This window comes from Ornithodoros turicata, chromosome 7 (assembly GCF_037126465.1).
Source record: "Ornithodoros turicata isolate Travis chromosome 7, ASM3712646v1, whole genome shotgun sequence".
Taxonomy (NCBI): domain Eukaryota; kingdom Metazoa; phylum Arthropoda; class Arachnida; order Ixodida; family Argasidae; genus Ornithodoros; species Ornithodoros turicata.
The window spans coordinates 28,217,671-28,243,527 of record NC_088207.1 but is presented as its reverse complement, the minus strand read 5'-3'; the positions used below and the strand labels follow the sequence as shown (position 1 = coordinate 28,243,527).

Sequence of the window (25,857 nt, the reverse complement as noted above, 5' to 3'; positions counted from 1 at the left end):
CCAACATGCAAAACACAAAGAGAAGTGTTGCAACAGACTGCTAAAGACGTCAACTGAAATGCTGCGTTCGCTCCGTGTATAGGGTTTATTCCCGTGACGTCATCCGCAGGAGACCGCCACTGTCGCTTGCAGGCAGATGTGCTGCATCGGCCGCCATATTGTAGGTCCCATCCAAGCCGCTAAACATATTGCACCCACCGTATATTTGGTGTTTCAAAGTTATTGTGCAGTGTGATATATCCAAGCAATTTCCATGTTTTCGAAGTTAATAGTTACCCAAAAAGCATATAGCAGCGAACTAATGCGGGAACATAACTTCGAGGGACCTACAGTATGGCGGCGAGATGACGTCAGTGAATAAACCCTATTAGGGTGCCTTGTGAATACCGGGACCGGCATTCACAACAAATGGCTCCGTGAGTGCGCATCGCTGCAGTATCTTGCTCGTTGTAATATGTTATAACTCAAAAGCACCTGTGTTTGAGACTTTTTCAGTTGCAATAAAAGTGTTTATCAGGATATGTGGAGTTCCTTTCGTTGAGAGAGTAAGGAAACGTTCGCATGGGACGCCGTCCATTCGCCGTTGTAAAACGGTGCACGCGGTTAGCTTTGGGCATTTTTCGGCAGCGTCGTTTGCCGCTGAGAAAAAAGCTCGGCGTTCTACAAAGCGCCTCGCGGCAAAACGCATCATGCGGTTGGGCCTTTATATAGAAATTATTGTACGCAGTAAAACGGAAAAAGCAAATGAAACACTCTGAGTCACAGGAAAATGAAATGCTGTAGCTACAAAAATGTAAATAATAATCATCCTAACAATAGTAATAATAATAATAACGAGACATGTAATTGCAGAGACCTCTTCGATTCTACGACTGGAATGCTTTCTACAATAACGTGTGTAGTACCATCGGAAGAACTCTACAAAATCGTATCGTTTTCGTAGAGTTCTTCCGATGTACTAAACTTCCTTGATGTAAAAAAAAAAAAATGATAACTTCGTTTATCGTATCGATAAAGAAGCAAACGCAAAGCTTAGCTCTGTGGTGTTACCCGCTCCAAAGAAACAGGGTGATTGGCTTATCATTTTCTCGTAACCCTTGTCGTAAACACCTTCCGATGTACTAAAGGAAATGGTATATTTCGTTTGACTATTTCGTGTGGCTACGATGTTGGATATGAGGGGAAAATTGGGCATGTTGTAAACGCAAACCACATATTAACAATGATACGCACAGTCCGCTGGCAAAGACAGAGAAATGTTTGATGTCTATGCCTTAGCACTTACAGAAGACGTTAGTAACAACTGCGAAACGACAACGTTAAAAAACCGTAGTTCTTTTTCTTACTCACATTTCCACAGTTATATGATGCAGAAGGAAACGGTGATTTGTTGCCGGTAATATCGCATGGGAAAGAATGTCAAGGGGAATAGAGAATGTCAAGGGGAAATGACACCATGCAATATTTGCTTGCGCGTACTCTGCGTTGTACCCGCTATTTCATTACAAAGGGACGTTTCACATTAATGTTCATGGCTACGGCAGGGCATATCAGAAATGAAGAATGAATGCGATAAAGGAAAGTTATGCTGTTGTTCTCAGTAAATAGTTAAACCTGCAAAGTATCCATAAATTTCGCGGTGCCCCGCCAGAGTATATGAATCATTCGATCCCTTGCCGAAGTACGAGGGGTGTTCAAGTCAAGCCCGGACTTATCATTTCTCGCAAAAGTAAAATTAACTTACAGGCGAGAAATTAGTTTTATTTTTCAACGTAATCTCCAGCTGCACTAATGCACTTGTCCCAACGTTTCACGAGGGCTTGGATGCCAGCAGCGTAGAAATCCTTACCGGCGCGTAGCTGCCATGATCGGACAGCATTCTTGACCTCGTCGTCGCAGCTGAAGTGGCGGCCCCCAAGGAATGCCTTCAGTGGACCGAAGAGATGGAAATCGCTGAGGGCGAGGTCTGGACTGTAAGGGGGATGTGGCAGCAACTCCCAGCCAAGTTTCTGTAAGGTGCGTGTCGTGAGATGCGCGGTATGCGGGCGTGCATTGTCCTGTAGGAGGAGGGCTCCTTTGGTGATGAGGCCCGGCCGCTTTTGCTTCAGCGCCTTATGCACATCCCTGAGAACCTGGCAGTAATATGCACACATTGATGGTGGTACCACTGGGCAGAAAATCAACATGAACAACGCCAGCCTTGTCCCAGAAAACCGTGGCCATGACCTTGCCCGCAGACGGGGTGTTTCGGAACTTCTTGGGAGCTGACGAGCCCGGATGCTTCCACTGTTTTGATGCCCGTTTAGACTCAGGAGTGAAATGGTACACTCACTTTTCATCGCTCGTGATGATCCGATCAAGGAACGGCTGTCCTTCAGTGTCGAAACGGTACCTTAGCTCTTGGGAGATTTCCAGTCTTCTCTGCCAGTCAAACACAAACAGCTGCCTCGGGACCCAACGGGCACTAACTTTCCGAGACTGGAGGTGTTCATGAATGGTAGTGTTCAACGTTCCCACAGATAGGTCCATCTTTCGAGTCAGTTGGAGACATGTTATCCGTCGGTCTTTGAGGATCAGGCGCTCCACAAGTAGAATGTTCTCAGGAACTCTGAGACTGGGCTCTGAGCCGTCCCGGCCTGGATCGCCCTGCACTGATGTACGGCCGTCTCGGAACCGATTGCACCACTCAAACGCTTTGCTGCGGCTAAGTGTATCTTGGCCATACTGGGCCTGAAGTCTTCTGTGAATTTCAGATGACTTTACGCCTTCATTCACGAGAAACTTCGCCTTCATTCACGAGAAAGCGAACAATTCCCTGTTCGATGTGCGCGCTCACCTCGTTGTCGGCCATCTTCTCCAGCACGTGTCTTCTGTTTTGCACAACCTTTGGACCACCGAGTGGTGAACGCGGAGGCCTGTCGCGTGTGAAAAAGAAGTAGCGCGACCCATTTGTACACTCAGGGGACAGAAAGTCCCGGTTTGACTTGAACACCCCTCGTGTTTTGCGTGACAGATACGGAAGGTGGTATTTCATATCACGCGGTAATATATATATAAGAGAAAAAAGCCGTGAAATGGAAAAAGGGAATGACTTTCAGTGGTGTGTTAGCATACCCTGACAGGAGGAATCACGTGCTACGTGACATTCTGACGCCATCCGCTCAAACGTTACCTGCCTGCGTACTGCTGACGATGGCCCAATAAGGCCGAAACAGCTGTCCAGCACTGGCATTGCGACGTTTGAGCACTTACAAATATATATATATATATATATATATATATAGTTGAAATAAATGGGAGACAGAAGACGAAAGTACGGGAAGTAACAAAAAAGGGGTTTATTAAAACTTAAAAATCATAAAAGTTAGGGAGGATGTCGACGTTACGGCGGAAGCTCCGCCTTCTTCGGGACAAAAGAGCTAAATATATATATATATATATTATATTATATATATATATTTTATATTATATATATATATATATATATATATATATATATATGCCCACCTCAGGTGGGCAAAAGCAATCCACAGACCGACCGCTGCGGCGTTGTTCATATCTCAGTTGTCTCGCGACGTAACCACCCAATTATTATTATTATTATTATTATTAATATATGTTATATATTATTATATTATATGTTATGTATGTATATATATATATATATATATACAGTAAAACCTCGATAACTCGGCTCCCGTTAATTCAGAAATTCGGATAATTCGGACGAGGTGCTGTGTTGGAGGACTTTTGCTGCGGTGCACAGCGTCGGTGCCGAAGCAGCGCAGCATTCTGCAGCTATCAGAAAAGTTGGTTTAGAGGCTCAGATTTCTGGTACAATGCAAACCACACACTCGCAGTTATTTTCACAATAAAGGTACGTTGATAACGGCAAGGTTCACCTCATATCTTGTTGTCCGTCCGATGATTCGACATTCGTATAATTAGGACATTTTCGTCGGTCCCGTATGATCCGAGTTAACGAGGTTTTACGGTATATATATATATATATGTGTGTGTTCAAGGTGCCCCCCATGTCCTCTTAAGAATGTAATTCGATTCCGTATTTCAGGTAAATGCATTGTGCTTCCAACCTGTAAGCGCACGGTACTTACGAAAAGAATTTGCAGCCCCGTCAACTGGCTGATCGACGAGATAATGCGTTGTCCTTCGGGAGAAATTTCCTGTGTACTACTTGCATGGAGCCACGTGCATAAGTTCGATGATGATCCGATGTTCTGCTGTGCTCATTACAGTGTGCATATAGATAGGCGGCACAGTAATTAATTCATAACGGCATCGTTTTGCTTATTTCGTATTTTGGCTCTGGTCATCAGTGGTGGAGCCATAAGGGAGTCTTCGGCCTTTGCGGATTGCACGCTACCAGTGATTAGCTTTCCTTTTTTCCTTCCCGCTCTGGATGCTTATAGGACTAATAACAACCCCACAATTCCCGTTCCCACGAGATCCCCGTCCGTTTTCCTCTCGTCTTTTCCGCTTTTTTTTCCTTCTTTTTTTTTTTTTTTTGTTTCTTCCCGTTCAAGTTGGCACAAGTTGGTACACTTTTCTGTTCCTAGAGAAATTTTTAACGGACCTTCGACTAACATCCCCGAATGCTTCTGAGCACTGTGTACAATGGACAAAAAGAAAGAAAAGGCGTCGATGATGGTGACTGGGACTGCTTGCCGTAGTCGGCAACGTCGCGACTATCGCAGGGGATCGCGCGTCCTTTGCGGACTTCACCGGGAGCTGTGCCGACATTTGTCTTAAAGCGTCCGAGAAAAACCAAGGGAAAACACCGAGACAGCACAACTGGCGCCCGGATTCGAAGCCGGGTCACCTCCCAGTCTCGCCGTGGAATCATCGTATGGCCATATGCCACGGGAGCTGGTAAGAAAAGGCATCAACGTTCACCCGCCCAGTCCTTAGGTTGTCGTCCTGTTTCACCGAATCCTTAGCCCGCGCGCGCGCAAAAAAAAAGAAAGAAACATGTGTGAAGCTTGAGGACTTCCAGCTCCTCTTTCGTGGTCTTATTGGGACGAGTTTCAGACTACAACAAGCTGCGAAGCCGCCGTGCTGAAATCCGGAAGAAATGACGACTGCTATTACAAAGCCCCCCCCCCCCCCCCTTTGCCTCTGACATCCACGGACAAAATGCTGTACATATTTCTCTGCTTTTCTCTAAAAAATGCACAGAGTATCTACTCATAAAAAATTGGCTGGAACGCATTTTAATGCGTTGCTTCCACCTTCTGATCCTGTGATCCCCTGGCGCCCTGAGTCGTTTCGGTGCCATTTTAAACTCTTCCCTCTGCCCTTCGCTCTCCTCTTCTTCTCTTTTTTTTTTTCTTCTTCTCTCCTCCACAACTGTGACGGACGAACCAACACGGCTGCCGGCATTGGTGGGCCCTATAGGACCCATGAGATATGGGTCACAAAGTTCTGTGTCCGGCTCATTTTGCTGACTTTAAAACGATTGACTGTAACAAAGAGTGTACAGATTTTGCCGTGCAGACCCGGCGTCAGTGCATTGCCGATGGTTACGACTATACGGCGCTTCGTTCGACGCACATTTCGTGGCCTTACAACAGAAACATTGTCTCGTGCACTGTCGACTGTCTAAGGTTTCTACACTGCCGAAGGCGGACGACTTGGTTTTCTTCACGGCAAGAAGAATGGGAATACAATAACAACACCGACCATTCATCGTTTCTGTATGTGTACAGAAACATCCCTTGGTACTCCCTGTGTAAACTTGCACAGGGCCAAAAAATAAGCGAGAACAGTTCCCCAATGTTGACATTGACTGGCCTCAAGGCTGCCACCTATTAGATATAGAGGGAAGCAAAGACAACACACGGCAACAATGGGAATGGGAACTGCAAATGTGCTTTCAAGCAACAGGGAAGGGCGCAAGGAAACGTGATTAACGGCACTCGTCCCCAAGTATATCTCTGTGTGTATGTAGAGTACGCTAAAATGCATCCATTTTATGTGATAGAATGAACAAACTGGAAGTAGTGCAGCATGGTCGCAATACACGAAGTGTTTCACCAAACGTGCCACAAAATTCTATTTAAAAAAAAATCTCCTTGTCTGAAAATCGCGGAGCCCACGGCACCTACCTTCCGCGAACTTTTGCCACGACGTACGAGCACTTTGATCAATTTTCTGTCGCGAGAAATCGAGTTTTCTGGATTGGAACTCCGAAATGTGTCAAGTCAACGTAACGTAACATGACGTCTCCTCAGGTGCTCCAAGTATGCCTGACAGTCGCAGGACACTCGAAGCAAGTCTGGCTAGCCTGGACGCCCATCCATTTGACCTTGTAAAACTCCTGGGTCCTCAGCCATTCAATCATCAAGCGGCTGCATTGAAAGCGCTCCTATACGCTTCCATGAAGAAACGCATCTGATTGACATTTTGTGACACTTACTGGTCCCTCGTTTGTGACAAGTGTGTTTCGGGGTGTTTGTCTCCTGGCCTCCAACTACTGTGTTCCCTCCTCTTTTTATGAGTCATTTCAATTGCGGCTAAGTGGTCTGGGGTTGCCAGTCTGACTTTGTCGTGACTTAACTCCCCCCCCCCCTTTTTTTTTTCCTTCTGCTATCATATCACACCGAAAAAAACTGTTTCGTTCGCCATGCTGTCGATCAGAAGCCACCATGCAAAGCATTTTCGAAGTCCGGCGCATTTTCATTGCACGATCAGATTTGCAGACACTCGGAGAAAACAACCTCGGACGGACGGCCCGATCCCATTGGGCAGTCGGCAGCTCCCCGTGTCTTTCTGCTTTCGGCTCTGCTGTCAGGGGTTTTTCCTGGGTTTTCCTCAGACGCTTGCAGGCATATGTCGGCACAGCCCCCTTAGAAGTCGACCCACTAGGACACACATTCTCCAGGGCGTAAGCCGTGACGTTGCCCACCTCTGTGAGGCCGACAATGGCGAGCCCTTTCACCATCACCACCACCATCACCACCACCACCACCACCACCACCACCACCACTTGCTTGTAGCCACTTTAGCTGCGCCGGTCCATGTCACGAGTCGCGTAATCGGCCCTGCCATAGAGATGGGTGACACGCACCCTCCTCCTTCGTTCTCTTACACGCTCTTTCGATTCAAGTCAATTCGATTCTTTATTTTCCATTCACCGATGGCTGGGGCCGGGGGGGGGGGGGGGGGAAGCCGCAAGGTGACGAGCCCACCGCGGTCTCAAAAGCTGTAGGTGAGAGCAGCGGGGAAACTGATAACAAAGTAAAACACACCCTAGACCAAAACAGACTAACTACAGACGTTACTAAATACTGGTCTAAACACAAAAATTTAAACAAAGTGGCAATAATGGCAGAAAAAATAAATATACCTAACTTAATTTTGAGTAATTATGGCTGGTAGCAGCTGCTTCAGAGAGATACGTGAAAGGTCAATACCTCTTATAGTCAGCTGCTAATGTAGTACCTAAACTTTGCATACCATATGTTGTATGCGAAAGCTAGAAATATGTAAATGCTCAAAATGCGTACTAGAATAGGTATGCGAATTCAGTCGTAGACCTGCTAAGGCACTGCATGCAGGTTAGCGACATTTATTGCAGTCTAGTTTTTATACCGTTCGAGTACTTTACAACATATAAATTAAATATACTTATAATGTTAAACTGCAGCAGTAACACTGCTGTACGATGCAGATGGTTCTGATTAACTATAGCAAGTAGAACCTTTTTCTTTTTGTAACTTATGGTTTTTGTTCTTATTGCCGAAGGTAGTTGTGCCCCAGACAATGTGGGCGTAATTTAAATGCGATAAGAACAGGGAGTTGTATAATAAAAGCTTAACCCTAATTGGGAGCAGGTAACGATTACGGGAAATAATTCTTGTAATCCGAGAAAGCTTAATAACTAGAGCTTTTATATAATCATCCCAACTGAAGTGGCTAGTGAAAACAGCTCCCAGGACCTTAACGTTGTCTAGAACTTGTATTTTATCGAAACCTAGCAGTAGATCGGCAGGTGTCGAAACATAATAGCTTTTGCCTTGCTAGCGTTGATTCTTAGCTTGTTATCATGTGCTCAACGATGAATTTTACCTAACGCTATGTTAGTGTACTCAATCGCGTCTTCAATGGTACTAGACGAAACCAATAGCGTAACATCGTCCGCATACAAGATGTATTTTTCATCTGCCGGTATATTAACAAGATCATTTCTATATAAGCTAAAAAGTAGTGGCCCGGAATACTGCCCTATGGAGGGCACCAGCAGTTATTGGCTTAGCCGACGACTTGTAACTGTTTACCTAGTCGTACTGAAGCTGCCGAGCATACCATTCTACGCGCGAAGCCCATCTCCCTCGCTGCACCTTGGGCACGCTAGCGGACATCCTCTACCCCGCTGGTTCTTCTGCCGAACGTTCCGCCAAAGCAAGAAATCTCATTCTCTTTCTGCAGAAGGCAGGCCTTGCTCAACGACCCATCTAATACTTTGCTCTCCCCGACGAACTCGTGCACCCTCACCGCATCCCCATCCTTCATCCTCCTCCTCTATCCTCCATCCATCCGTCAGTCCTTTCTTTGTGTTTTGTGTTCTTTTTCTTTCTTTTTTTGCTATAGTCGTGACGACGCCCACTCTTGTGTGGCCAACAACGGCGAGCCTATCCTGCCATTACCCCCCCCCCCCCTCCCCCACCTGGACGTACTGCAGACGATGTGCTAAGTACGATGTAAGTAAAGTTAGTATTGGACCTCGAAAACCATACTTATATAATTTCGCTAGAAGACGATTATGATCAATACAATCAAAGGTCCGTGTTAAATCAATTAATACTCCAAGGGAAACACCACATCTGCAGGGGCCACATCTGCAGCAGTCGTTGCAAACACGTTTGACCAATCGACACTGCAAATGGCTTGTCGGAAGGAAGCAAGGCTTACATCAGTAATATTTTGGCAAAGAAAAGGATTATGTGCATTGGGCGATGATATAAAAAGTACGATACGTGGTGGCTGCATCGCAAGCCGGCCGAATTTTTTATCAACACCATGTCGATGCATGCCGCGCCGAGACTCGTAGGTGCCGTTGTCGAGCCGAGACTCGAATCAAACGTGCCACGCATGTGTCTCGCTCGATCGATGTAACTCCCGGAAGACACACACACATACATACATTGGACGATGATGAGGTGGGCGATTCACCGCCACTCAGGCGATACACTGCCCTATACGCTCGCGACAGATTGATTGATTTTTAAAAGAAAAAAATGGAGATGTTTGTCTCGAGCCACTCGGGCTGCTTACTCCAGGACGCGTTATTCAGAAAAGAAAGGGAAACTACACAAATCTATACACCCATGGTAGGGGTTGTGAAAGCTAGGTCTAGGCCTATGAAGGTTAAGTAGTCTGATGGACGAAGATAGGATTTCCACAGTTTGACGGATTTTTCCTTAGCAGTTTGAGAGCAGTTTGAGCAGTGAGGAGACAATTCGCATCATCTGGTATGAACGGTATGGACGAAACATTTGCTTCGTTGTGAGCCATTCTTGCTGTGGAGCTGGACGATCGACATCTCTCTTTCGTGAACATCATGGGATCCTGACAAAATGAAACTCATCAGATGGCCGCATTAACAGCACTGTGCAACTATTTAAAAGACTCCCGTATTATCACTTACTTACTATCGTTACTAACACGTATGTAAATTAAATCACAGCAGCACCGGGATGTACCTCATATTCCAAGTCATGTACATATGCATTTTGAGTGTGGGTGTTGTTGCATGTGTCTTTTGTTCAGTATGTCTATTATTTTATTCATGCGTAATCGAAACGCTTTCAAGAAATGGAGCAGCAGACCCCTGATGGGTGTCACCCAGCTCCAATGTTTATAAATAAACATGTATTTTCTCACTCTCTCTCTCTCTCGCTATTGGCTTGCAATCGCTCTCTTTACTAGGCCTAACAAATAGGGCGGCCAAACCGTATTATTTTCACGTAAACATCGACACTGTAGCGTAATTCAAACGTGATTTCCAATATAATTACAACATAATATAAACTGACAGAACAAAATTAAAGTAATTAAGTGAAAATTTTTCGGCGAGAAATTCTCGCTTCACCGTTCCTACCTACGCCGCCATTTTCGGGAAACTGTTTGTGTCATGGAGACCCGCATAGGAAACAGCCGCCAATCAAAAACGCTCAATTTGATTGACATGTCGAGCCTCTTCTTTAGGCTTTTCCTATTCGTCTGACTCCCTTTTAACACACGGCACTGTTCATAAGTTGTGGTGGGCCACATATCGCTGCCCGAATTTACAGTTTCCTTGTTTGCCGGGTATGTTGCCTCCCAAATGCAACAACAACTTTATTACAAGATGGTGACTGGGGAATTTCATCGCCAGGGGCGATACTCTACCCCATTGCTGGTGGTGATGCGGGCAATGAAATAATGAGCCCCTTGACAATAAGGATCGAAATCCTATGGTATCCAGAAAGGTGAAGAGAGCTTTCAAGGCCGAGCGTTGGTGGGCTGGATGTGGCCAGGGACCAAGCAATTTTCTCAGAGAGGGGTGTGGGGGGGGGGACCTAGCTCGTTAAGGGATCTGGAGAGTAGGGTTCGGGAAGGTTGATAGTGTGGGCAATGGAGAAGAATGTGCTCTAGATCTTCTACAGCACCGCAGTGACTGCAGGGGGGAGAGTCAACTTACCTCAAGCGGTAACGCCACTGTGCTGTGAACGCGACATCAATGCGCATTAGATGAACTAATGCGGCATCTTTACGAGAGATATGTCGAGGCATGCGGAAAGCGAGCGCTGGATCAACTGTGCTCAGCATGGCTGGGGGGAGAATGTCAGCGGTCTATTAGCGGATAGCCAGAGGAGTCACGAGGTGTCGAAGTACATGCCGACGATCCCCTCTCAGCAGCGCAATACCCGTCCGTCTCCGAGACGAGAGAGCTGCTTCTCCGGCGCTGTCGGCCTGTTCATTGTCTTCGACACCGCAATGGGCTGCAACCCATTGGAGAACCAGCCTGTACCCTGCTTCGTAGACAAGTTTGTAAGACATTAACACATACATAACCAACGGTGCGGATGAGCCTCGGATGCCAGAATTTTCAATTGCTTGCAGCGCAGATGTTGAGTCAGTGAATACGACCCAATCCCGTGGGGTAAAGTGAACGATGTGCTGCAGAAAGAAAAGTATGGCATAGATATCCACAGCTGTGGATGAGGTTTGATATGAAAGGCGACGTTCTTCCACTACGCCTTCGGATGGGATGACGAATGCCGAAGCGGACTTGCCATTTCGCTTGATGCGCCATCGGTGTACGCTGCGGCAGAGTTAGAAAACTTCGCGTCTACCAGAGCATAAAAATTGGCTCGAAGGACATAAGGGGGAACCTGATCTCTGCGGTCCTGGAGGTCCGGAAGAAGTGCGAAGGTGGGTGGCACGGGCAGAGACCAGGGGGCGTTCGGCGGTGTGACGTCCTTAGCTATGAAGCCAGTGAGAGCCCTGCGTGTCCTCTGCGCTACGCGGAGGAAATGACTTTCAGGACGGTATCGATTGTTCCTGAGGAGTGGGTGACGGGGAATGTGCACACGCAAACGTAGGAAGTGTCGAGCCGTTTCACGCTCACGAAGGACCTCCACCGGGTGTTCACCAGCTTCAGCAATGCCTTGCCGTGTTTCAGCCATTCTTGGAACTTCAAGGCAGCGACGAAGGCTTCGGGCGAACAGGGTCCGAATGGTATTTACCGACGTTGTAGAAACCCCGTGCAAGATTCGAAGGCTGTAAAGCCCAGTCGCCCTCACCGAAGCCGCGTGAACGGTTTGAAGGGACCGTTGATCACAGCCCCATCCTAAACCAGAAAGATGTTGAATTGCAGGAAGCCATCGCTGCACTTTGGTTTCAAGGTGCTTAATGTGGAGAGCACAGCGCAGGTTCGAGTCCAGGACCACACCAAGGAAGCGATGGGAGCGTTCAGGCTCGAGCTTCTTTGCACCAATCCAAAGAGGGAAATTTCTCATAGCCATGTGAGTGAAAGGGAGCTCGACGCACTCTCCGGGCGAGAGGTCCCTTCCAAGTCGCGTGAGGTACAGATGGACATTATTTAAGGCTAGCTGCAAACGGCGCTAAATGGCTGGTCGTGGCTTGCCTACTGTCCAAAGGGCAACGTCGTCGGCATACACAGAGAATGCTACTCTGCGAGGAATTAATGTACTTTTCTTATGTGCTTCTCTCCACTCCGTTATGTAACACCCCCTAGGGGTCGTTAACGTACTTAAATAAATAAATTATGGATTTTAGGCCCGCCATTACCACATTAAGGAGTGTAGGACTCAGAGTGCTTCCTTGGGGTACGCCTGGATCAACAGGGTGCTTAGGGCTTTGGACGTGGGATGTACGGACATCGACAGTTCGGTCCGTGAGGAAATCGTGGAGCCAGCTGAAGAGTCGACCAGATACTCCAAAAAAGTGCAAGGCGTGGAACACACAAATGTGCGAGACGGTATCATATGCGCGCTTGATGTCCAGGAAAACCGATACATCCCACATGCAGAGAAAGACAGTTCTACTTCAAAAAGCTTTTCGAGCACAATACGCGAATATTCGTGAAACATCGAGTTTATATATCACTACTCGACAGGCCACATCGATCATTCGTTCCATTAAAAAAAGGGGAAAAGAAAACTCAGTGGGCTCTCCAAGCCATTCTTTATCAAGTTCATCTTGTGTACCACCATATGGGAAGAATGAATCTATAGTTTATGGAGCGGTCGAAGCGCTGCCCAATGGCGGCCCAGAAGTTCTCCAAGTCCAGGCATCGTTCAAACACTAATAAAGCGAAGAATCGATAAATGTGTTGCCGGAGCGAGCGAAAGAAAACGAACATAAAGAACTGTTGTGAGCCGATAAAAGACGCACTGCCGATGAGGTACTACGCGATTGATGATAAATTGCGGTTATTCTTGCGGCATGGCCTTTCGTGTAAGATTGCTTCTAAAGTGTTATTGAAGGAAATGTTTTTTCTGTTCATCTTCGGTGCTAGAAATTGCTGATGGGCGAAGGGCATACTAATCTATATCATCACAAGCTTAGGAAATTATCAATAAAATTTATGTGAAACACTCATACCACAGATACGGACAGTCAAGGTGTTGCTCACTAAACGGGGCTCACTCATACAGAGCGGCGATGCTAGCGTATACCGGCCGTTTCCACCGCTTCCGGTTTGGTGCCAAAACGACATCCGGTTTCATAGCAAACATGCGCCCACTAACCACTGTGCCGATTGATACAGCTGTCGCTCCTGATTTGAGAAGACAGAGGGTCGTAGCCGCCTTTCTGTGGCGTCAAATTGACACAAAAAGGCGTATGCCTCCCGTTTTCAACAAACCAGGAAAGCGAAAGATAATATAACTCTTGCCGGCTGGTTCCGAGCGCCCATAGTCGCGGAAGGACTGAAAGTCTTCGTGGCACCGGAAGTTGTGACGGGGGCTTGTTTATGTTTACCCGAGAATGTCATGTATTGAAAGGTGCTGTTAGACAGAACTTTATTTTTCTGTTTAAAAGAGGGGGTTAACGTTTGAGCCGAAGCAGTAACATATGACGTAAAATTCCAAATCTGGTCTGTAAAATGTACTGTTTCTATGAAACCCCATTTTCCAATAGTAATGCCCTTCTGACGGGTCATTGAATGGCAGAAAAGCAGAAAATAATCTGGAAGATGTCAACTGTTGGGTGGACTGGGCCTCCCTGTGCACAAGTCGTGATATCTTCGCTTGCGCAAGTTTCCCGACTTCGGGAATTATAATTGTCTTTATTTGGTTGCTACTTTTTTTCTTTGTTCGTTCTCTCTGCAACCTTTAACGGTGCGTTCTAACGTTTTTGTTGTGGGCAGCAGAGAGAGAGAGAGAGAAAAAAAGGAAAACACCGTTTCAGCGCAACGCAAAATGCTGGCATGCGCGGCTTAGTCCACGAGCTCTGTGGTGCTGCCTGCTCTGGGGTAGTCGATGTTCGTGTTCTCGGTTGAACCTGTACAGGCCCTCAGCTGAGGTGGTCTGTCTGTGAGGTAGCTTGCATCCATCAGGTTAGATCAATATCGTTCACTTTCTCAGATCTGTTCCGTGCTTGGAGATTCGGAGTGATTTCCCACATGTCCGCATCTATCACCTATCATCGCTATCATCGCCACAGCTATCATCGCCCAGTGCTGCGCAAAGTCACGTTTTGGCGGTAATCTATATAGTATAGCGTGTGTTACGTGTGCTTGATTGTTAAATAAGGAATAGCAAGCCGTCTTTTTCTGGGTGGCTTTCCCTGCCAAAAACAACCCCTCTCCCCCTAAGCTCTCCCATTAAGCTTCGTGTACTTCATAGCTTTCACTTCTGTTAACCTCCTCGGTAACGTGTGTTAGCAGTTAAGTATTGAGTAGCCTGTAAGTTTCTCTTGTGTGAATGGCTGTTAACTTGTAAACGATACTACTTAACGACTACCCACACCCTAAGAAAAAAGGGTGTGAAAAGGTGGTAACTTCTTACCACCTACACTCTTAAAAATGAACTTCACCGCATAGCACGCTCCTACACTGTTAAAATAGAACTTCACGACATAGCACGCTCCTAGCCAACCACCATTCCGAATTATATCATTCTGTGTCATGATTCGTTCAAAACAGAGGGAGGAGCCTATCCTGGACAAGCATAATGTGTCTCAGATAGGCACCTCCTCCCATTTTCAACAAATAAGGACACAGAATGATATCATTCGGAATGACGGTTGGCTAGGAGCGTGCTATGTGGTGAAGTTCTGTTGTAACAGTGTAGCCAACCACCATCTCGAATGATATCGTTATCTGCCCTGATTTGTTGAAAACGGGAGGCGTACGCCTTTTCTGTGACAATTATGAACAGCATAAGTGTCACAAAAATGGCGTACTCCTCCCGTTTTCAACAAATCAGGGCAGATAAAGATATCATTCAAGATGATGGTTGGCTAGGAGCGTGCAGTGCGGTGAAGTTCATTTTTAAGAGGGTAGGTCAACATAGCGTCTGATAAAGGGTGTAAAAGGGTGGTAAAAGCAATTATCATATATCCAAATTGTTACAAAAAGGCGTACGCCCCCACCGCTCACCGAATAAGAAGCGGTAATTCTATCATTCGTGTGTAGCAGGTAGAACTTTGCAACCTTTTAGGCACAACATATGCGACAATTATTACCTCATGAAAGGAATAACTGCTCCACCTTTTTTTCTGAGAGTGCACCCCAATTGTGTATAGTGCTACCCCTTTTTTTTTTAGTATATAGCGCTTCTACAATTCACGTGCTTACCACCCACACTATGTTATTGTCCTAGGCTGCAGGAATGCCGAGCCATCAGCGCACAACTGTGCAGACGCCCTGCTTTACGCTGGGTTAAGAACGCGGATTACCCTATAGAAGGCTACGGTGTAAGCGCACTGCCTGACGAAAATCGTGAGGACAGTGTCGTCGACAAGCTCTACAGGCACAGCTTGCCTGAAGAGGAAAGATGGAACCTTCGGTGAAGCTTTCACTCGGCACCAACAAGTCGCGCTTGATCAGAAATCCTGCCACACGACAACGGAAAAACAGAGGGGTTCGAAGGACATCGTACACGTCTGTAATGAACGGGCACGACAGCAAAGCATGTTGGTCAATACATTCCATCAGCGACGCTGCGGATTCGATTAGCTTGCGCAGAAGCGATCGCTGCAGAAACCAGCAGGACCAGCCGAGCGCCACAGGGTGGGTCGTGTCTCGTTCTGACGCACGTTTAAAACGAAGCACCAAAATGGTCGGACAAGAAATCCGGGAATCAACGCATTCTTCGTTGTTCACTGAAGGCGCTGCTCAGGACAAGGCCAGCGTGAGCTCAAAGGAAGTCAGTAAGATCGGTATCAACCAGACGCCTAATGGTGAGGACACGTCAGGTGCGATTGCTCCGCCAACGAGCTGTTCACTGCCCCGTGACAATGCAAGACGCATTAACGTGTTCCGTTCTATGCCAATCACGAGCGAACCGTCTCACACCGAAACGATGTGCACTGACGACACCGAGGGACGACATGATGCGTCTGAAGGCCGTAAACGAACGCAGCGAGAGACCAACTGCTACGACAGGATATGGCGAGAAATACAGAAAGGAAAAAAGAAAGCGCATCGAAAAACTGAAGAAATGTTTATAGGAAACCTTAAGCGACTTTCGAATGCACTTCCCAATCGGGGAGCGGAATGGCGAGGCCTCGATTCAGAAAGGCAACGTCTCTTGTCGCGCGACCTGCTTCAAATGCGACAAAGACGTGAAGTACAACTGTACCTGAAGTACAAAGTACGCAGAGAGGGCATTCGAAGCCGGTGCACAAAGATGATGAACGCGGTTAGGAAAGCGCGGGAAAAAGCCCTTGGCTTCGACGCCACCCTATTGACTTTAAAGCAACTCAACATGTGAGCAGCTCTGAACGGGAGAGCCACATGGAACGCGTATAGTTCGCTGACAAATTCTGCCGCCTAGATAGCCACTTGCAGTAAAAAGCACAGTCATATTGTATTGATATCTAGGTATTTCCTTAGTCTGTGCGCATGTGTGCGAATACTGCGGTAACCGTTTACCTTAGTTTTTAAATATGTTCGCGCTTTTTGGCCAAACTGAACCATACATTCAACATTGGACCCGCTCAAATCAACACTGGATACAAGGCTGTTAAAAAAGAATCTGAAGTCGCTCGTACAACAGTAGTGAATCACTCTGTGCCGTAGGGTAAAGCTGCACGAACCCATCCTGGACTAACTTCGCTCGACGAGTGATTGCCGCAAGCGCGACTTTCCGTTTCCCGAATAGCCTCGTCCCCAATGTCTGGTTTGAGCGTGTCCAATGTTGAGTGTGTGTATTTCCCGCACATATCGCGATTCATTGTTAAATGCATGGTTAAATCTGACCACTATATTGTGACCCCGAAACCAGGCGAAACCAGGAAGCCTTGGCAAAACAAATTCTAGCGAATTACGTTGCGATCGTTCCATATTTACTCTCCAGGGGTTATAACGAATAAAAGTTTCTAAAATTACTTCATAAAATATTTAAGACAACGTTGAGTCGTGTGGTATGCACTTAACTGTTCCTGTGGAAGGTGTAACCGTTGAAGGCGATTGCGGAACATTCTGACTAGTTCTGGCTACGGCAGCTGCGGTTCAGGTTGGACACTGGTAGAACTCTTAGCACACTGGAATTCGGATCAAAGCCAAAAGGATCAAGCCACAAGCCAAATTCGGACCAAAAAGCAGCCAGAGAAGTTCTACTTCAACCCAGACATTCTTTTTCTTCTTTTTTTTATGTTGATATTGGGTCACCATATAGCTGCCACCAGCGTTTCATGCGCCGAATAAGAAGAAATACACGGGGAAATGGCGACTTATGCCCCTCTGCCTCGAAAAGTGATTCGTGGGAGCCGGAGTTTGCGAAAGGCGTTGCAGTTACTGTTCGAGTTTAATATCGTATCACTTCTGAGGTCGAACACGGGCCACGCGACATTCCAAGAAGGTCGCACCCGCGCATTTGTGTTTGTTTCGCGGTTCGTCGGTGTAACAATGCTTATACTGTTCACGGTGACATTCCCCGAGATCGAGGGACGACAACGGATGAACATGAAGCAGCTGGAGAAGTTTCATCTCATTCCTGTCGTCTCTCAATCGCACGGAATGTTCAGAGTATTCTCAACTCGCTGACATCCTACTTTTATGTTCAATACGTGTACGACACTAAAAAGCTATTGACGCGCTATGGACCAAAAACAGTGATCCATTTTATTTCCCTTCAAATCAATCAATCATCGTCGAAAACAGTGCTCATCTTTACTAAACGGCGGATGCTTTAGCGTGCCATACCAATGGACATGATCGCGACTTTTTTGTTTGGGGGGGGGGGGGGCAGGGTTGCATCTGGGCTTCCGCATTATTATACAACTAGGACTATCGCGGTATTGTAAGACAACACGCAGTGTACCATTGAGACATCCTTAAAACGCATCTGCGGTGTTTTTTTTATCCTTCGATTATCATCATCATCATCATTTCATAAAGTTTGCTTCTCCTACCCGACAAGAAAATTTTTAAACAGTACATGACTGATGTACGCAGGGAGGCAAGAACAAAACGACAGACAGAGACAATCGTTCGACTACAAGTGACGTTTACCAACTAAGACCCGCCTCAGAAGGCTGGCCTCCCATTTTTTTTTACCTCATTGGTGATGCGACGTGACCCCGCTATCACACTTCAGTAGTTTCCCCCTTCGCATTGGCCATAGATATAGTAGCACATATGTCACGTGATGTAGTATCCTATACTTCCTACGCGATCATACACCTCTAGCTCAAGGCTGCTCCTTTCCCGCTCGGTGCGTCAGCAAGCCGCAAGTCGGTGGCAGTCGTATGCTTCTTCTTCTTCATCTAACTGGATGGTGTCTGGAGCTATGTGGTCAAGTCGTATGCTAACGTCGTATGATGTCGTATTATATCGTATCGCAAAGCATTTATGTGTTTCCTAAAGTGTGCACAGCAACGCCACAGTCGATAACAGTCCACACGCCAACAGAACTTCCATTCGGCAGAACCGCACGTAACCCGAACGTCAATTAGAGTCACTAAAAGAGGTATGCTTCAGAGTATCGACACTGAGGCAAAAGGGTGAGCTGGAGCCGCCATATTGTTTCCGTTTGACCTCGAGCGCCATCTACGGAGCGCGGAGTGTTGTCTTCTTCCACTGCCGAACTTCATCTTCCTTCACCTATTTCAACTGCCAAAGTAGATGTAGGGCTGGGGGTCAAACGGAAACAACATGGTGGCTCCAACTCTCCCTTTTGCCTCAGTTTCGATACTCTGAAGAGTACCTTATTTAGTGACTCTAGCCGATGGAGCTCGGACCCCATGTTCCCCACTTCTTGCTGTCTTCACTCTATTTGTCCACGTCTGTACGCCGCTCATAGCCACAGTTGCTTCGCGGCGCTAAAATATGGAGCTCGGACATCTTATCATGGGAATCGCAGGCACAAGTGTATTTATTGAAGCCACACCAGCAAAGCAGCATGCACGTGAACGAGAACGCTAATTCTCAGTGATGCAAACAAAAAAAAGGGAAGTCCCTTTTGTATGGGTGCTAACCTAGAAGCAATCTAGCAGCGAAGGAGCCATGAAATGTGCACTCTCCGTTGGACTCCAACTAATGAATGGGCCAACGGGACTCAAAGCGGAACTCGTCGATAATTACGTTACACAGGAAGGCTTTTAAGATTGCCACCAAAACAAAAACTAAAATCAGAAAGAACTCCGCTGGGGGAAAACACAGTTTCTGCACTTCTGAATTTGCTTTCACCGATCATTATGTGTGCAAAATCTTTATAGAGTCAGAGTGTGATCGAGTGACGCGTTGAGACTGTTAATGAAAGTGTCTTAAAGTAAAGTGAGTAATTAATTTACGAATTGCCATTGTACGACGACTCGGTGAAAGAAATATCTGGTGCACAAAATCCCTTAAAGATGGCGTCACTACTAAAAATATTGCAACATGTGAGAAATAGAAGGGGAGATTTCTCTATCCGGTATTATACGAAGAGACTCAACGCTGTGGAGACGTTTTCAGAATCAGAACAAAAATTTGATCGGAATAACGAATAAAATTAGATATATATATATGTGTGATGAGCACTGGAACATCCGTCCCGAGCAATATCAGTTTAATGAATATCCCTGCCCATGCACGAGCGTGAGTTTGGTCTTTTTTTTTTTTTTCAGCTAGCAGTGCATTTTTCTTTTTTCTTCAAACCTAGTGGTCATGATCCGGCAACCGACCTACGACGCCGGCGCAATGTGTGCCTCACCCTCTAGTGCAGTCTATTCTGCTTACCAACTCAAAATTCACATGGAGAACGCGTGCGTGGTATAGCCCTTCGTGAAACACTGCATCGAAAGCCTATGTTGTTCTTTTTCCTTCTGTTTCTTGTGTACTCCGTTCCATAAACGCACACATTAGTCCATACATACGCATACATTACGAGAAGTCCTCGTACCAGAGATTCCGTCAGTCAACCCACCGTTCGGGTCACATATACAACGCCTCGATGTGTGAATGTAAACAGTGGACAGCGACAATGGCTTGGGAAGGACTCGATTTTTTTACATGATGCCGCGAAAGGTAAAAATCACCACGCATTGTAAAAAGTACACTAATAGAATATCAACATCGGCCTATTTCACCCATGCTGCTCCTATACCTAGCATGAAGTCCTCTTCCTTCGCCTTTTACTGTGAAAGCTAAAGGCCCGTCACTCGTCAGCTCACGAGTGTTATGCATCAGCCCTACTCGCTGAACCTACTACCTCGAATGCCCATACCTAAATCGATGCCATCAATAACTCATCAATCACAGCTTACCAGTATCGGCTATCTTGTAGTATTTAATTTTTGCATTCGTAAAACCCAGTATCATTGTGATTCTAAATTACCACAAATGAAACTATCGTATCACCGTAGTAGAGCGTAGAGAACGGCGGCAATGAGCGCGATTGCGAGAAAACCCGCGATCAAAGAGCAGGCGATGAGCTTCTTGTCCGGCAACACAATGCGAACCTGCACAGCCTTATCCTGAGACTGCTCGACGGAGAGCGGCAACGTATTCCTCTCTGCAACTCGGACATTAGATTGAGCTAAAACAGTCACAGGTATGTTGCTGTCTGTCCTTGCAGACCTCGATGACGACTCTTCAGCAGCCTCAGCTGCTATTGGGGACAGCGGTCTTTGCTGCAAAGGTGACTGCCTGGTTGACGCAGTTTGACTGTCCTTGTCCGGCGCATTCGTTGATCTGGTCTGAACGTCGCTCTTCGAAAACTGCTCTGCGCTTGCCGGTGTGGCATTTCTAGAGCTCTGCCTTGAATCTCGGCCTTGATGTTCCACCTGTGTTTGTGTCCCTTGGTGAGACTGCAGTGTGTTGGTCCGCGAGGACCGTTGCACCGCAGCACTCGACTGAGTATGGTCCCCGGACGACTCTGACGAACTTTGTATAGGTGGAGAATGTGCTTGTTTCGGAGACGTGGTTGAGAGGCTATTGTCGTAGCTCCCACCTGAACCAGGCCTCTCTTCATCAGGTATCATATCACTGATGCCACCGAAAGATCTTAGGACCCGTGGCACGTTAGTAGGATTGGAGGTGACCGGGCGGACCGGGACAGTGTCTTGCTGCTTCTCGGACGACGTAAATTGGTCTTGACGACGGTGACCACTGGATCCAGTGTTGAAACCCACGTCGTCGCGCCACTGTGACGATTTTCGCCTTGGCTTTTCAAGTACAGCGTCTGAGGGGATAATATTTCGCCGCCCATCTAGGTGGCCAGCTGAGTCCTCCCGTGAACGACGAGTCGTCTGGGACGAAAACGGTATGCTTGCGTCAGAGTCCGTCATATCCTCGATCATGGGAAAAGCTTTCCGTCTTCCTGCACGCTGTCTCCCCATTTCACTGAACGGCCGCTTCCGGTGATCTACAGAGCGGCGTTGACGAGGCGGGTGTTCGGACTTGGATACATGGGTCGACGATTCTTCGAATGTCCTCGCATCGGCGTTGTCTGTGTGTGACCACGCGGGCAAAGGAACTTCGCGCGTCTTTTTGTACCTGCGAGATTAGTATTCCTCTATAATGACCATCGTTGGCTGCTTTTCCTATAGGGCACATTGTTGACGTCGGCTGAAGATTGTAGCATCGGATTGTACCGCACATTGCACGAGCACGGACGGCGCTACAATGCTGCGATCTTCAGGCGATGCCAGCAATGCGCCCCTTATAGTGTGGCTCTTTCAGATCGTCATTCGCCGGTTGTGCCGCGAGGAGACCTACTGAGCTTAGCAGCAACAGTTCAGTCGTAGAAACAGTTCAACACAGGCCAAAAGGCCACCATCGAGGTCCTTCTTGAACAACAAGTCGTACGTACTGTCATTAGTAAGCTGCCCCCGGTGAAGAAGCTGTCTTCCCCATAATCTCACTGCGACGTTGATGTTTATCCCCTGGGGACATCTATCCCTATAGACCACTACCCGAGAAACATCATGACGTTGGTAGACAGAAAAACCGAAACAAATCAGAAGGGGAGGGCTGGGTTCCACGAGTGGGCCCTTGGTCGCTGCCTCCTATTGAAAGAAAAGTAGAACCGAAGGTCGTGTCCCGTTCAGGGACCATCGTAATCACATCACGACCGTGGCTTTCTGGCGCGACCTTGTTCGCCCCCTAGCTTCGAGCGTAGTTCAACTCTACCAAATTGGTGGCGCTGTCGAACACTATGGCGTCGTTTGTTTACTAACAGGGAGAGGTCTATTACCTGAATTCGATTTCCTCGCTCAGTGTACCCGATGACGATTGGCGCCTTTCAGCAATGTCTTCTCGATTTCGGTCGGAGAAGCTGAAAGGCGTTGGGGCTATGCCTGAGACAGAGTTGCCCAAGAAGGGGTCATGCACCTCACTCGTCCTGAGTCGATATCCCGTAGGAGATTGCCAGGGTCCAGTGTCGGCCGCCTGAAGCGTAAATACGCACAAGTGAAGGCAACAAAAACGTTATTCACGAATATTTTTCTCGTAGCCCTTATTGTCATGAACAGGAGACACCATGTTTTGTGCGAACGTTGCACCAACCACTTCGAAAACAACAAACAACAACTTTATTGTGAGATGATGAATGGGGAGTTCCATCACCAAAGGTGATACTCTACCCCATTGCTGGTTGTGATGCGGGGAATGAAATAATGAGCCCCTTCACAATAAGGATCGAAGTCCTATGGTATCCAGAAAGGTCAAGAGAGCTTTGAGGGCAGAGCGTTGGCGGGCTGCATGTGACCAGGGATTAAGCCAGGGCAGGCCAGCCAAGCCACTGCTCGTGGCAGGGGCCTGGGACTCCGAGAACATGTTCCTTTTAACGTTTGTGTTCCTAGTTATCTTTGCAAACTCTACACTTCTGCTATAAAATTATCTGTTCTCTGTGCGCGTGAGTTCACATAGGGGTAATGGTTGTAAGTCCGAATAAAGAGTAAAATCTTTCTCACACATACGCCGACCCGTACAGACACTCTCCAGTGGAAATATGTGATCATGTAGCGCAGAACATTGACATGAATTCATTGGGAACCCTCTGATCTTGCACTCCAGTACTTGTTACGGCCCTGAGCGGATTGAGATCCAAAAAGATAATAGGACGTTGGCGGTAGATCGTCCCTATGTGTTGCGCCATCATAGATTTATGTCCTGAGAAGGGTCACGCGTTGCGGGACAATTTCCAAAAACTCAGCGATCAGAAATCTACTAAAAGGCCTGTCTTATAATAGCATACTGAAAATATTCCTCACCGTTCACCGTTTTATAAGTACTATACCAACGCGCACACAAACGGTGTTCCTTTACGAATTTTTTACCGACGATCTACCGAACGGATTTTTGTTCTGAAAACGGCTACGATATCAAGTCACCGAAAGGAACAGATGTTCTCATTGGGACAACCTCGTCGCTTTTATAACTAAAAAGTTGTAACGATTTTTAGGTAATTAGTGATTTGACGGTTGACCAACATATGGCCAAGAACTTCCGCCCGCCCAGAGGTGGAAACAGCATGTCTATAGCCCTTAGTTTTTCGATGAAAAATCTGTATCGCCTAAAAAAAGACACCCTATTGTATACATTGTCAGAGCTTCACCACGCTCAGAAAAAACCACAGGATGTAGTTCTTTTTTTAAAGAAAATAAACCCGAAAGGACAAACACTTACCTGAAAGAAGAGACAAAATGAACAAAATGAAACAAGAATAAACGTCGAATGTTGTGCGGTTTATCTCCGGTTTGCTCAAGACAGCCAGCCATGTTCACCGAAGATGCAATGGATTGGACTCGATGGACACCCTCCCCCAAAGAAAAAAGTAAAGGCTCAACGAACGTAGCGTGAACTGAGCTCACTTAGGTAAACTAATCTAACCTAATATTCCAACGCTTATCTTCCTTTCACAAGATGGCTACCTCCAAGGTTTGGAAAGACCGTCTCTCTGCTGCTGCAGAAGTGCCGACTCACGGTGTTATGCATGTAATATTCGGTGACTTATGCATATATATTAGGTGACTCTGCATGTCTGCTTTATTGCACGTGAGAATTATCCGGATTGCTTATGCGTTGGAGAGAAAAAAAATCAGATACTTCTGCCTGGAGCGTAAAGATCCGCCAAAAAGGCACGATTTTCTGTAGTCCTTTTCCTTTTTACCTATGCAGCAGTGTTTCTCAGGCTTCTGTCCTCATGTCACAATGTCAAAGTCCACATTTTATTTCTTTATTCATTCATATAGATACATGCAAAATATAAGCGCGCTTGGTTTTGTCGGCGTTGAACACAAAAATTAATCCATCCGGTGATAGGCACAGGGCAAGATGCGGCAATTTAATGTAATTTAAATTTAATGTAACTAACAAACTGATAAACCAGCTATTATGTGGCTTTATGCTTGTTCCTCAGATATTTCGTTTGTGCATATTACCTAGGATTTTCGAGCAAATTTTCCTGTTTCAATCCAGCAAAGCAGAAGCGCACGCAAACGCGACCGACCAGGGACACATCACACTAGCTCCGCGTTCTGTGTGGTTTCATTGCACAGGACGGTGGGCTAACGGGGATTGTGTGGTCTTTACCTTGTCTGCCTCCATTGCAAAAATATAATTTGTGTAGTTCACTACCACGGAGTGTCTCATTTTGCTCCACGCGATGTCTCGTCTTGCCCCGAAGGTTGAATTTCTTCTGTGTTTAGCTTACAACGGCTATGTCCGTTCTGCATCTACAGGTCAGAAGTTCTAGACCCCAGGAACGCGCCTATGGCTAAAAATTTCATATTCAAATTGAAAATTGCGAATTTCCGTTTCCTCTTGCCCCACCTTACCCAATTCTATTTTTAAACGCTTTCGCTTATTCTTAAAGGCCAGTCGTCCTGATACAGAACTACGCCCGTCAAGCCTTGTACTGGACAAGATCGTGCTCACCTGCGAATCGCTGTCGCCAACTTGGTCCGTCAACTGTAATGAAGTAGAGTTCGAACCTTTGCTTTGGTCCGTTTGGCTGCGGGCGACACGCATGCCGTCGTTGTGGTCGCTGTCCGAAACGTCAGAGCCTTGCGGATGACCTTGTCTCCTAGCAGAAGGAAGCGCGTTGTCGCTCTGCCGACGTTCCTCGCTGTCGCGGATTTGCAACCGTGTCGAGGCGAGCGTCTCGCTTGCAGGAATCACGCTATGGCGTCGGAAGTTCCGGGGTCTGTCCAGATCCATTGAAGGTTCTTCGATGCGAGACGCAAATATGTACGACGGAGCGCAGTCTTCTCTTCCAAGCACGGCACAGACGTTGGAATCCTAGTCGTTCCGTTCCGCGTGACACGGGTTGAGCGAGCTCTTCTTCTTCTTCTCCTTCTTCGTCCCACGGAGAATGGCCGAATGGCCATTAGCCACGCGTCTTTTCCGCTTCTCAGCTCGCCAAGCAAGCAAGCGAGCCACGGCTCAAGCCTCAACCCACAAGGAGCACAGAATAGGTTGTTTGGTTGGTTACGCCGCTCGCTTACCGAGTGATTTGCCTTACGATGTCGTGACGTCATGGGTTAATTTTGTATCCTGTGCCAACTTCGTAGAGTACATAGCGGATGACGTTTGTCTTCGAGCGTCAGAGAAAAACTCCGGAAAGCCACTCGGGTTGTACAGCCTGTGCTCGAAAACTTTACCACAGAAGGACAACAATGAGGCCTCTTTCTGGCCCAGCGTAGTGTGCTACTTGGGGTGTTAGAGATAGCTGCGCT

General features: G+C 46.9%; 2 protein-coding genes and 1 long non-coding RNA gene across 3 annotated transcripts; 1 reads left to right on the top strand and 2 right to left on the bottom strand.

The window, feature by feature from the left end:
- Window positions 1-2,328: 2,328 nt before the first annotated feature.
- On the bottom strand, window positions 2,329-2,793 carry LOC135400544 (protein GVQW3-like). Its single transcript, XM_064632381.1, has one exon. It carries the CDS (start codon window positions 2,791-2,793, stop codon window positions 2,329-2,331), a length of 465 nt encoding a protein of 154 aa, XP_064488451.1.
- An 11,144-nt stretch (window positions 2,794-13,937) lies between these two features.
- Window positions 13,938-16,569, top strand: LOC135399751 (uncharacterized). The gene is made up of 2 exons (XR_010424406.1): window positions 13,938-14,086; window positions 15,354-16,569. It is a non-coding gene; the product is annotated as an uncharacterized LOC135399751 (long non-coding RNA).
- Window positions 16,570-20,447: 3,878 nt separating this feature from the next.
- LOC135399750 (uncharacterized) lies at window positions 20,448-25,466 on the bottom strand. The gene is made up of 3 exons (XM_064631481.1): window positions 25,058-25,466; window positions 22,374-22,567; window positions 20,448-21,673 (listed from the first exon to the last, which is right to left on the bottom strand). The coding sequence occupies exons 1-3, from the start codon at window positions 25,337-25,339 to the stop codon at window positions 20,533-20,535; spliced, it is 1,617 nt and encodes a 538-aa protein (XP_064487551.1). The 5' UTR covers window positions 25,340-25,466; the 3' UTR covers window positions 20,448-20,532.
- Window positions 25,467-25,857: the final 391 nt, after the last annotated feature.